Source organism: Kogia breviceps, chromosome 15 (genome assembly GCF_026419965.1).
Source record: "Kogia breviceps isolate mKogBre1 chromosome 15, mKogBre1 haplotype 1, whole genome shotgun sequence".
NCBI lineage: Eukaryota > Metazoa > Chordata > Mammalia > Artiodactyla > Physeteridae > Kogia > Kogia breviceps.
The window spans coordinates 57,941,953-57,954,936 of record NC_081324.1 but is presented as its reverse complement, the minus strand read 5'-3'; the positions used below and the strand labels follow the sequence as shown (position 1 = coordinate 57,954,936).

Sequence of the window (12,984 nt, the reverse complement as noted above, 5' to 3'; positions counted from 1 at the left end):
CGGCCAGCGATGCTCTCTCTAAGGAAAGGATTTCAAGCTGAGAGCATTTTTTCTTGAGGCCTAATTCTCCAAATAGCCAAGTTACAAGTAAGATATTCTTGGCAAAAATGCAGTTATTTTCTGGGGAAAAGCATTAATTTTATCATAGGTTCCCTTTTTTCCTAGAGGCAATAACATGAACTATTACAGAATTTATTGGTTTCTTTTCACCAGCAGACGGTTCTCCGTCTAATTCACCATCGAATCAACCCATTACACTTCATCATACAAAATTACCAAGAAAGCTGTTAGGTTCTGTGCATTTTCATTGCATGTTCTCCTTGACTTCTTCTTTGTTATGTCCTTGCTGTGGTTCTTAATGTAATAACTCTTCTCCGATAGTCGGGGTCACACCTCTCCTTACAGATCCTACAAGGAGAGAATTACGACACCCAACGGGGATCTGGAGATAAATATGCATTGATAAGTATTGGATAAAATATCACTTCAAGCCTTGATTGAATCAAGTGCGTTAAAATAGTCCTGAAATACTCAGTAGCCTTCATTGGGAGGCTGCTGAAACGTTGTCCGCACAGAGCTGCATCTGGGCTGGCAGGTGGGCACTGGCTTGTTGGCCTGTCTGTGGGTTTAGGTTCTAAGCCTTTGTGCTGGTGGCCTTGGGAGCGTGTTGTGAGGCATGGTTTGGAGAAAAGTCTACACCCTGTGTTTCTTTCTTTTCTCATATATATATTTTACTGTTTGACACAAGCATACTTCTTAATTAGGGGCTTGTTTACAATTTTTAAACATTCATTTGTTTAATAATTGTTTCCTTTTTCCAAGCTCTTTCTGAAAGCTACCTTGAGGTAGGGCAGCTCTTATTTCTGCTTATCCCTCAAGGTGTTTCACAGAGTTGTGAGGGTGTAATAAGTGTCTAAGGCATACTTTCCTATTGTTCAGTAAATTTAACAAAAATCTATCTGAGGTGTAAATATTTGTTCCAACATCATCATACACTGGGACCCAGCCTCGGTCAGTACTGTTTTGCAGCAGAATCGTACTGTAATGCCAATTTCTGGTTTCTATGTAAGCCTCTCTTCTAGACTCTGAGCATCTTAAGGGAAGAGCTATGGTAAGCTCATCAAGTCATTGAGTGAGTGTGTCCTGAGCACTGACTATGTGACATACTAGGCAGTGCCAACACAATGGTGCGGTACACCCAGGCTCACAGCTCACAATTCTAATATGAGAGAGAGAGAGACACTAAACAAATACATCATTTAATTTGTAGTAGAGGTAAGTGCTATTAAAAAAGGGAACCTAACCTACTCTTGAAAGTTAGCCTGAGGAAGTGAAATGTAAGCTGTGACCTGAAAGAGAAGTAGGAGTTTTCCAGGATGAGAGATAGGAAGCTCATTCCAACATGCAAGTGCTCTCAGCTGTGAAACAACCTGGTGGGTTCAAGGGACAGGAAAAGGCCAGTATAGATGCAGAATATTGAGTAAGGAGAAAGATCAAGTAAGACGCATCTAGAGAAGTAGATACGAGTTGGGATTAGGTAGGCCAGGCTAAGGATTTGGGACTTAATCCCAAGAGCCATGAGAAGCCATTGAGAGAAGCTAAGAGGGAAGTGATGCGGTGAGATTTGTGTTTTGAAAATGTCACTCTGGTTGCAAGATGGGGACTTGGACTGAATGAAGGATGGTACTGAGGTCCTTCAAGGGGGAGGCGATGATGGCTGGGGTCAGGGCACCCCTCAGTGATGGGAATAAGTTGGCAGGTGGAAATACTTAAGAGATTGAGAATTGGCCGGAAGTTGGGTGGAGTGAAATGAGGGCAGGAAAGATGTCAAGGATTAATGCGGTTTATTGAGACGAATGGCTCTAGAGGAAAAGAAGTTTGGGGACCAGGCGGTGACTTCAGTTTTGAACATGTTGAATTTGAAATGCCTTGAAGAGATTCCCAACAGAGATGTTGGCTGAAGAGTTGGATGCATTGGTCTAGAACTTACAGAGTGTCTGGGCTGTAGCCTTTGAGCATCTATGGTATACATTTGGTGAATGAAGAAATGGATGGCCCAGGAGCAAACCTTGGGGTTCTCTGACATTTTAAATTTCACCAGAGGATGAAAAGCTGGCAAAGAAGAGAGTTCCCACATGCTGAGGGTGAGAGTGTGATGTCACCAAAGCCAGTGGACAGTAACAGTTCAAGAAGGCCGTAGCCAGCTGTGGTCAGCCTAGCACCAAGGCACTGAGTGTGGTGTGCTCTCAGCAGTGCACATTGGGCCTAATGCAGAGAGGTCATGGGTGACCTCAGAAGACAGGCTGATGTGGTTCAAGAAATGGGATGTGAGCAAGTAGAGAGAATCTCCTGAGAAGTCTGGCTGTGAACGGGAGACGAGGGAACAGCAGCTAAAGGGGATGTGGTGGCTCCAGTGGGGGAAACTGGAGTATGTTTAAGTGTTGGTAGAAAGGATTCAGTAGTCAAGGGGCAATTAGAATATTTGATAGTCCAAAGCTCCCGAAGAGAGGGAGGAAGATGAGATCCAAACCTAAACGGTGAGCATTCGCTCCGGGCAGGGCAGCGTGCTCCCCGCGCTGTGATGGGAAGGAATGGGGGGGTAGGCAGGAACACAGGTGAGGAGGCTCCTGTTTTCTCGGTGAAGCAGCAGGCGAGCCAGCGACCGAGTCCTGGAGGACGGAGGTCAGCGGGAGGTTTGGGAGAGCCGATAGGGCTCGGGTGACACTGAAGACAGACGTTTTGATAACACCTAATCCACACCGCTGTGTCATTTTTCCCAGGAAGAGCTAGTTATGAAAAACGCGTAGCAGGAGGATAACACAGCTGATTCATGGCCGTGGCTTTTTTTTTTTTTCACAACCAGATGTGATGAAAGGTCAGAGAGGCAAGAGAGTTTATATCATGTGCAACAGAAGGTCAAATACTGGTGCATAGACTCAGACAAGGGAAGGAGGTCGTGATGCGAGGGGACTGATGGTGGGAAGGAAGGGAGATCAGTGGCCTGGAAGTTCCCATGATGTTGAGAAGGGCCTCAGCGGTGGGGTTACCTGAGCAAGCAGCCCGACTCCGAGATGATTTGGGAAGTGGTGCCATTTTGGGTGACGATAAGATCCGGAGGGTTTTCTTTGCGTGTGGGGCCCAGCCGGGTTTGGGGAAGTGGCCCCTGAGGATGAGCCGGTTAATGATCTGTGAGGGCAGCAGATGGGGTAGGACAGCCAGGAGGGCGGGCGTTGGGGCCGCCTCGGGTGACGGTGGAGCAGGGGTGGAGCGGCACCCGGGGAGCCGGGGCCGAGGTCTTCCTGAGCGGGGCGGGGTGATGGGGGCTTGGGGGTGAGCCACGAGCGGCCAGCGGTGTTGGGGGCCTGTTGCATCGGGAGTCTTCAAGGAGCAGGGAGGAAGCACGGTCCAGGAGGGGCGCCGGGAAAAAAGGGCACTTTCCTCTCTGCCAACTCCGGGGCACGTGGAGTGTGAGAAATTGCACGTCTTTTCCTGCAGAAGCTGCAGGGTGCAATGTCTTCACCCAACAGGCAAGTTAAATTAGACCTGGGAGTCGGAGAAAGTATTGAGACGAGGACAAGGAGACAGGAGCTTGAACAGGAGATGGAAATCTAAGAGTTGAGGAGGGAGGAGGAAGGTGTGGGATCTCCATCGAAAGGAGGCCCAGAGCAGCATGACAGGAGGGGGTAGAACATTCCAGAAGCCTCTGTGTGTGTGTGTGTGTGTGTGTGTGTGTGTGTGTGTGTGTGTGTGTGATGGGGGGAGGGGAGGGGAGGGAAGGGGCAAACCAGACTGAGAAAAATCGCAGAACCGAGCAAGGGGGTTTCAACCCTGATAATCTTTACATTGCGTCTTGGGCTTGACAGAATTCATCCCTGGCCTGGATTGGTTATGTATTATTTAGTATAGTATATGTAGTATACTGTAATATTGTATATATATTGATAGTAAAGTATAGAATAGTATAGTGTATATAGTATAATATAGTATATATAGTATTGTACGGTATAACATGTAAAGTATAGTGTATATAGTTTAGGATAGTGTAATACAGTGTAGTATAGCTCAGTATAGTAGAGCATGCTGTACATATACAGTATGCTACCATACAGTGTGATATGGTCTGTATAGAATAGTATCATATAGTGTATATAGCACAGCACAGCCCAGCACAGAATGGTCAGCCACTGGGACACACTTGAGTGGTGCAGGGAGGGCCATGGCACTGTCTTCTCTGTGCCCCATTTGCTGGCTCAGTTTCTGTCCACCCTTTGGGGGAGCCTTGCTGTGGCTGAGTGGGAGTTTCATGGGGAACCACAGAGCAGACCTCACCCACTCACCTGCTCAGCTCATGGCTGTGTGGCCTTTGCCAGTGTTGTTCTGTGAAAGACATATCATGTTCTTCTGGGTTGGTTTGTTTTTCTTTAATTTCTTCAATGCCTATTCATTTTGCTCAGCCTCTGATATTAGTTGCTGTTCATATTATCTATTACAGCACTGGTATTTTCTGCTAAATCGTTTTATAAAACATCACAAGTACCCAATAAATGTTTCCGGTGACGGTTTGTTTTTAATTTGTAAAGTCTTGATGAATATCATTTGCATATTTTAGTCTCTCCAGTTCTTCTTTGCTGAGGGTGTCTTCAAGGTATGTTCTTTTACTTCCTGAAGGGGCAAATGATGTGAAAATCCTTCCAGGTCAAGCTGTTTGTCCCACTCCAGGGTGCCGAGGGATAGGCCATATCCGTGGTCCGCGGTATTCAGGACATCACAGGTAAAATTTTTTCTTATTTAAATTATTTCAGGGATGAACTGAAACATGGTGCAGATTAGCAGCTGTAGGAAGCATCATAATGACCCTCTGGGAGCCGGACACCTCCCCATCACACTCCCCCATACCTGTCCCGAGGCCCCTCCTCAACGTTTTCCGTGTCTGCCCAGCCCGCCTTCCTCCGGGCCTTTTGGCCTCCTGAGGCCCGGCCCAGACCACCAAGCTTCCCAGGGCCTCCGCCCTCTGTCACTTGTCTCAGCAGGTGCACACATGCCCCACCCTTCGTCCCTCCCGCTCCTGGATCCTCCCCACACAGCTGCCCGTCTCGCTGCCTTCTCAAGAAATTCCAGAACCTCCTGACTCTTCGCCCCTGGCTCTCACCTTGCCTCTGTTTCTTTTTCTCTATTTTTTATTTATTTGGGGATGAGATAATTCTGTTATAGGATAAAAAATAGTGTGAAATTTGGTTGCAGAACATGCCTGTGTTTTTAAATATGTGATAATAGCATGGAGAGGATAGTGCTCATAATGAAAAATAAGTACAAATAAGTGTTGAAGTCCTCGCTGCTTTTTCTGTCCCCATCGAGTGGTAAAGTAACGTATAGATAAATTATTCACATTGGTGATCTAGTTCCAGAATATGTAAATTCAAGCTGAACAGACTTGACATCAGATTTGTCCAGATACACAAACAGATAAAACAAACCCGTAGATAACTATGAAGAGAAAAGGATAAATCATATATGTGAAACAAGGAAATGTTTGTTTGGGTAAAAGAGATCCACAGAGAAGTCATCACTGTGTCAGGTGCCTGCAGAAACCAGTGCTTCAAACAGCTCTAAATGAATCAAAGCAAGTGTTACTATAAGAAATAATGCTGATGTACGTAAATATGTTATATGTGTAAATAGAATACTAACACTTAATTGAAAGGGTTCTAAGTCTTTTGTCACAGATATTTAAAGATCAAATACCTACTCTTGCACATGTTTGAAAAAGTGACACAAATTGGTTAACGTATTACATAAGCTTCTTTGCATTCAGAATCAGACCCTCGTGAATCTCCCTTTGACTTGGCATCCTGGATGCCCATGTTTTTCCACACAACACTTGTATCATTAAGAACCTTGGTGGTGCAGCATTTCTTGAGTTCTCCGCTCTAAAAGGGGGCTTCCAAGGTGTTGGTAATATTGTTTCTTTATCTGGTGCTGATAACCAGGGATGTATTCAACTTGTGAAAATTCATTGAGCTTAAGTACACTAATAATACTTATACTTTTCTTTATGAATATATTATACATCAATAAAAAGTTGAAATTTTTTTAAAAAAACACTAACACTTAAAAGATGATAATATAGCAACCATAAAAAAGAAAGAAATTGAAGACATGTGGACACCTTGGTTACTTGGACAAGTGCAGGACTCGCAGATTATAAGAGAGGCCCTGGTGGTGAAGCTGGAGTTCTGTATGAGGGAAGGGAGGAAGAGAGGAAAGGACACGGGGGAGCGGGTGGGGGAAGAGCCATCCCATCATCGGGTCGGGGTCTGTGTGGGGTGAGGACCCTGTCGATAGAACCACTTTCCAGACATTACTAGGGGTGTGTGGCTGTGAATAATCTTCTTCAGGCTTTTCTTGTGTGTTTATGTTAGTTTCTTTAAAACCTAGAGCTGCAAAGTCCAACATGGTAATTGTAGTCATATGGGTCTGTTTGCATTGAAATTAATTACAATTAAAAATAATGAAAATTTCAGTTTCTCAGTCACAGTAGCCACATCTCAGTTGCTCAGGAGCCACCTGTGGCTCATGGCTGCCATATTGGATGGCCCAGAAAGTTCCTCTGGACATCCCTGAGAGAGCATACCAGGTTCTACCTCCTCACGGTGGGTTTTTGAGTGCCAGGTATTTCTGGATGGATAACTGGACATCCTAGTGCCTCCTTCAAAGCTTGAATCATTATCCTCAGAGTGAGCCGGCCAGTAAGTGGTGGTCGGTCTGTCCCTTACTGTCCTCTGCAGTTGCCCGCCTGTGGCCCCAGGGCTGGGGTCACAGACATCACCCGGGCAGCTCCTGGGACCACCGAGGAGCTCACTGACCCCAGCTGACTAGCCCCCCTCCCCACCGACCACGATTCTTATGTGTAGGTTATTCATCTCCCCCTACTTGGATTCTGAAAACATGGACCAGATCACAGTGGACACCCTCCACTGTGTTTCAGCAGCTTCCCTGAACTTTTTCATCCAGTATGGCCCAAGTGGGTCTGATTGCTGTTCTTAGTTATAGTATCTAATTATGAATAATGTGAGAATATCTGACGTGATTCTCCCCAGCAAGTAGCCTTTACCGGGTTGGCATCAGAACTTCGGAAGAAACCAGAAAAATGTAAACATAAAGAAGTGTTTTTTAAAAAAGGCATTCTATGAAGCTTAGAAAAAAAAGACATAACTGAACACGTGATAGAAGAATGGGACTTTAAAAAAAAATTTTTTTTACTTTTTAACATATAGTTGGTATGCAATATTATATATTGCAGTGTACAACATAGTGATTCACAATTTTAAAGATTATATTCCATTTATAACTATTGTAAATATTAGCTATATTCCCTGTGATGTGCAGTTTATCCTTGTAGCTTATTTATTTTATACATAGCTTGTACATCTTAATCTTTGTGCCTTAAAGATAGGTCAACCCTATCTTGCCCCTCCCCACTTCCTTCTGCTCAGTGGTAACCACTAGTTTGTTCTCTATATCTGTGAGTCTGTTTTCTTTTTTGTTATATTCACTAGTTGTAATTTCTAGATTCCACATATAAGTGATATTATACAACATTTGTCTTTCTCTGACTTACTTCATTTAGCATAATGCCCTCCAAGTCCATCCATGTTGCTGCAAATGGCAAAATTTCATTATATATATTCCATGTAATTATATATACAATTATATATATATGTTCCATTGTATATATATATATATTCCATTGTGTATATATATATATATATATATATATATATAGTAAATCTTCTATATCCATTCATCTGTTGATGGACACTTAGGTTGTTCCCATGTCTTGGCTATTGTGAATACTGCTGATATGAACATTGGGGTGCACATATCTTTTTTTAAAAAAAACACATCTTTATTGCAGTATAATTGCTTTACAATGGTGTGTTAGTTTCTGCTTTATAACAAAGTGAATCAGTTATACATATGCATATGTCCCCGTATCTCTTCCCTCTTGTGTCTCCCTCCCTCCCACCCCTCTAGGTGGTCACAAAGCACCGAGCTGATCTCCCTGCGCTATGCAGCTCCTTCCCACTAGCTATCTATTTTATGTTTGGTAGTGTATATATGTCCATGCCACTCTCTTACTTTGTCCCAGCTTACCCTTCCCTCTCCCCATATCCTCAAGTCCATTCTCTAGTAGGTCTGTGTCTTTATTCCCATCTTGCCCCTAGGTTCTTCATGACCATTTTTTTTTTTTAGATTCCATATATATGTGTTAGCATATGGTATTTGTTTTTCTCTTTCTGACTTACTTCACTCTGTATGACAGACTCTAGGTCCATCCACCTCACTGCAAATAACTCAGTTTTGTTTCTTTTTATGGCTCAGTAATATTCCATTGTATTTATGTGCCACATCTTCTTTATCCATTCATCTGTTGATGGACACTTAGTTTGCTTCCATGTCCTGGCTATTGTAAATAGAGCTGCAATGAACATTTTGGTACATGACTCTTTTTGAATTATGGTTTTCTCAGGGTATATGCCCAGTAGTGGGATTGCTGGGTCGTATGGTAATCCTATTTTTAGTTTTTAAAGGAACCTCTGTACTGTCCTCCATAGTGGCTGTATCAATTTACATTCCCACCAACAGTGCAAGAGGGTTCCCTTTTCTCCACACCCTCTCCAGCATTTATTGTTTATAGATTTTTTTGATGATGGCCATTCTGACTGGTGTGAGATGCACATATCTTTTTGAATTAGTGTTTTCGTTTTGGGGGCATATATACCCAGGAGTGGAATTGCTGGGTCATATGGTAGCTGTATTTTTAGTTTTAGAGGAACCTCCATACTGTTCTCCACAGTGGCTGCACCAGTTTACATTCCCACCAGCAGTGCATGAGGGTTTCCTTTTCCCCACGTCCTCGCCAGAATTTGTTATTTGTGGTCTTTTGTTGAAGGGTGGAAAATTTTTAGGGAACTATGAGGCAGGATATGTTTTGTATCCAGACCTCACATCCACGGGGCAGCCCCTGGTGACGGTGCTATGACTGGGTGACTGGGCCGCAGCTCTTTTGCTGGCCTAGACCTTGTTATGCTGGAGCAGGGCTCCTGTAAGAAAAAGGAACATCTTCAAAACCTTAGTGATTCCATTGTCTCAGAAAAGAAAAATAAAAAGCGATGAGCACCTGTACCTGGCTTCTGTCTGGGAGGAAAAAGACAAAAATTAGAGAACTGAGTTTTCCTTGGACTTGCATTTTTATATAGAATTTATAAAGCGTTTAGACCATCAGGTAAATAAATTCTGACTTACCTGTGAAAAGCTTTTCTTACATTGAACACTATGTTGTGCTCAAGGAAGGGGGAGGAGCTTCTTGTTGGAAGAGTGGTGACCGCAAGGCAGTGTAGGAGGGTGGGGTCGCGGGTGATGGAAGGTCGGCTCCTGCAGGCAGCGGGAGTTTCTGTCTCCTGCTTTAATCACTTTCAGTGATGGTTTGTCTTTGCCAATTTTAGCTTTGAGGTGCTTGTTACTCATTGACTGACTGATTCCATTTTCAGTTAACACACTGATTTCTTTTTAACAACCAAATCTGTTTTGTTTTGCTTTTTCATAAATTTATTTATTTTACTTATTTTGGGCTGTGTAGGGTCTTGGTTGCTGCATGCGGGCCCTCTCTAGTTGCGGCGAGCGGGGATCACTCTTCATTGTGGTGTGTGGGCTTCTCATTGCGGGACTTCTCTTGTTGCAGAGCACAGGCTCCAGGCACACAGGCTTCAGTAGTTGTGGTACGCGGGCTCAGTGGTTGTGGCTCATGGGCCCAGTTACTCCGCGGCATGTGGGATCTTCCCAGACCAGGGCTCAAACCTGTGTCCCCTGCATGGGCAGACGGATTCCCAACCACTGCACCACCAGGGAAGCCCAAGTCTGTTTTTAATTCACTCTAGGTCATGACATTCTGAATGTCATTTCCCAGGTTAGTCAATTTACTTATGTGACTATGTGTATAACTTAAGAATTTATTTAAATCCTCTTGTAATTAACTGGGTAAAAAATTTTTATATCATTCGTAATCTGTGGGTTTTGTTTTCATGTTATTTCTTTCATGTTATTGTAGTCTAAATCTTACATAGCTGTAAAAGATGAATATTATTCTTCAGTGCATGTCTTGGTGGTATCTTTTGAGCATGTCACACACACACACACACGCGCGTGTGCACGCACACCCTTACACATGCTAGAAATTTTCTGTAACACGCCCGAGGTTATTATTATACATTTGCTTCTTATATGTCAAAGCAAGAGATGAGAATTTTAAAATGTTGCTGCATTCTCCCAGAATCCTAGATGTACTATTATAATCATGTCTAGTTTGAGTTTCCTGAAGAATTTAAATTAAACATTCTAAAATGAAAGTTTTTATTTAACTTGTCTCAGATGCGTACCTTTACCAAAGAGTCAGCATTCTATAAAATGCTTTTTACAGTCTCTAGTCTAGAAGATTCTTAAGCAAATATTTTTGTATCTTAAAAAATGAAGAAAAAGTAAACCAAGAAGCCCCCCTTCAGTTTCATACAGAACAACTCAATTGAGTTGTGCTCCCCAAAAAGCCTTCGGGGAAGCTGCTTTTAGGAAGGTGGCTGTTTCAGCTGCTTTTCCATGAAACTCTCCCAGGCCGTGAAGTGCCTGCAAGGAGTGAATGTTGTTTTCACCATTTCATGTCAGAATTTCTCATTCAGATGTTGAAGGTTTGGTGTTTTGAAAGGAAGTAAACAATATTCTTAAAATAAGTTGTCAGCATCTTGTTTTGTACAGCTGACAAGAATGGTGACATGAGGTTGTCGCTGAAGACGTTTGAAAAGAACATACCACTTTCACAGATCAGGCAGACCCGTTGGTATCCTTTTGAGATGAATTTCAGACAGGTTTATTTTCGTTTTCATGTAAATAGTCAAGGGGTTAAAAATAATACTCAAAGCTGTTTAGAGTTCGTGTAGAAGTTGCATAGACCATTATTTGAAAGAAATTACATCAGTTCTTATCTGTATGAAAATAGGACTTTGGGCACAAAATTATCACACAATTTACATTTTATTTGAATGAATTTACATAGTGAATAAAAAGAAGTAGGTGTATTTGTTTACATACAAATATTTAAAGATGACAATACTGGGACTACAAGATGTAAACCTACTTTTAAGCCAGGGTCCAGGATTAGGTATGTTGTTTTTTCTAAATGAGCAGAACATAGACTCCGGAAGACTTGATCTACCTCTGTGCCATAACACATACAAGGGTAATTTACTTAGGAAGTAATGATTATTCTTTACACAGAGAGCCAGGTACCGTCAGAGTGTAAGGACCCCTGCCCCGGTGCTCCGGGTGGGATGCAGGACCCGAATCGCCAGTGTCACGCCGTAAAGAGCACAAATGGAAAGGAGCACCTACTGCTCGGGAATGAGGGGTCAGATAGATCTCAGGTGTTTGGGTGCTCTTCATGGAACCTTCTAGCACAACTCAGCCTCTATTTGTGGTCTGCCTGGAACTATTTTGCCAACTCAAGAATTATGATGGGAAGTATTTCAGGTTGTTTTCTTCTCTTCACATCTGTTCTCCTACAGATGTGTGGTGTGTGTGGTGTGTGTCTGTCACTGTGTTAACGTCTGAGATTTTTGACTGGCCTGAGTTGGACTTGCCGACCTGCCATTTACTCTAACTAGGGGGCAAATGGCCACACTCTGCTTAGCCTCAGTTTCCTCATCTGTAATTGGGAGGTCTTTGCAATAGAAAAGGTTAAATTCCATAATGAGACTAAGACACATGTAAGTCTTAATTCACTTTATGATACAGTATCATGTTACTGAAAGCATAACTGCAGGAAATATATTGAGAAACACAATAACATTAGGAGATTTTAACTCATCCATTTGAGACTATGGTAGATTAAGTAGGGCAAACAAATATAGATGTATAGAATCTGAATAACATGATTTTAAAAAGACGAAGACTGACTGGAAGATATATGTCCAACTGAAAATAAAATAAACCTACTTAAAAGCACTTTTCCAAACTCAACTATTAGGCCACAGACAGCTTATAAATTCTGAAAACCAAAACAGTTCAGACTCATTCTCTGATCAAATGCAATAAAACAAGAAGTTGTTGGAGGAAAAGCCAATCACCTAGAAGTCACGCAAAAACATTCACAAATACAGCTTAAGCAATCAGAGGGTCAAAGGAGACCCAAACCCAAATCTTAGAAAATCCAGGTGGAGTCTAATGAGGACACTAAAGAGATAAACGTTTGGGACGTCACTGTGTGTGAGTTCAGAGGTAAATGTAAACCCTACACAACAAGAAAGAGTGAAAATAAATTACTTAAATATTCAACTAGAAAAGTTAACTAACTTTTTTAATGAGTAGAAAAAGGAAAGCAAGAGTAAACTAGAAGTTGAAGTGAATGAACTGGAACACAGAAAACAAGTAAATGGGTCAGAGTATCCTGAAACAAAGCAGCGACACTGCAACAGTAGACCATCCATGGGGGTGCAGTGGACAGTGCGGTGTTCTGAGAGGTGGGGCCCCCGAGCCACAGCTCTTGGGTTTCTTGTTCCGTTGTTTGTCCGACTTTCCATGTGATGTTTTCTATTAAGTGGTTGATCTTCCTGGTGGGTTCTGGGTGAACACAACCTGGTCGTATCACACTGCGTCAGGCCTCTCTCCTCGCAGCCCGGCCCTGGCTGGCCTCAGACTCCTGCCTGGTCACCCCTCACCTGCGAAGCCCTTCTGAGCTGCACCAGGCATGTCAGGTGGCTCCCTAGCCGACACAGCCCCTGCAGGTGACCCTTCTGGAGCCCCCTGTGCTCACGTCCCAGTCTGAGCCTGTTTTCTGCAGGTGGGCTGCACAGCCATCTTCCTGGGACCTACCTGCCTGCTGGAATCCAACTCCCTCTGTCAGATCCTCCCTGGATTCTGTCTTCGCTTCCCTGGTTT

At 43.2% G+C, this 12,984-nt stretch overlaps 1 protein-coding gene across 2 annotated transcripts in view; it reads left to right on the top strand.

Moving 5' to 3' along the window:
• The window catches only part of L3MBTL4 (L3MBTL histone methyl-lysine binding protein 4), a 374,898-nt gene that overhangs the window by 204,214 nt on the left and 157,700 nt on the right, over positions 1-12,984 (top strand). For both annotated transcript variants that reach the window (XR_010836709.1, XM_059039839.2), the window contains exon 14: positions 4,669-4,771. Coding sequence is in view for 1 of the 2 variants with exons in the window: in XM_059039839.2 (XP_058895822.1) it covers positions 4,669-4,771 (103 nt within the window). In the remaining variant the exon portion in view is untranslated. The remainder of the gene's footprint in view (positions 1-4,668; positions 4,772-12,984) is intronic.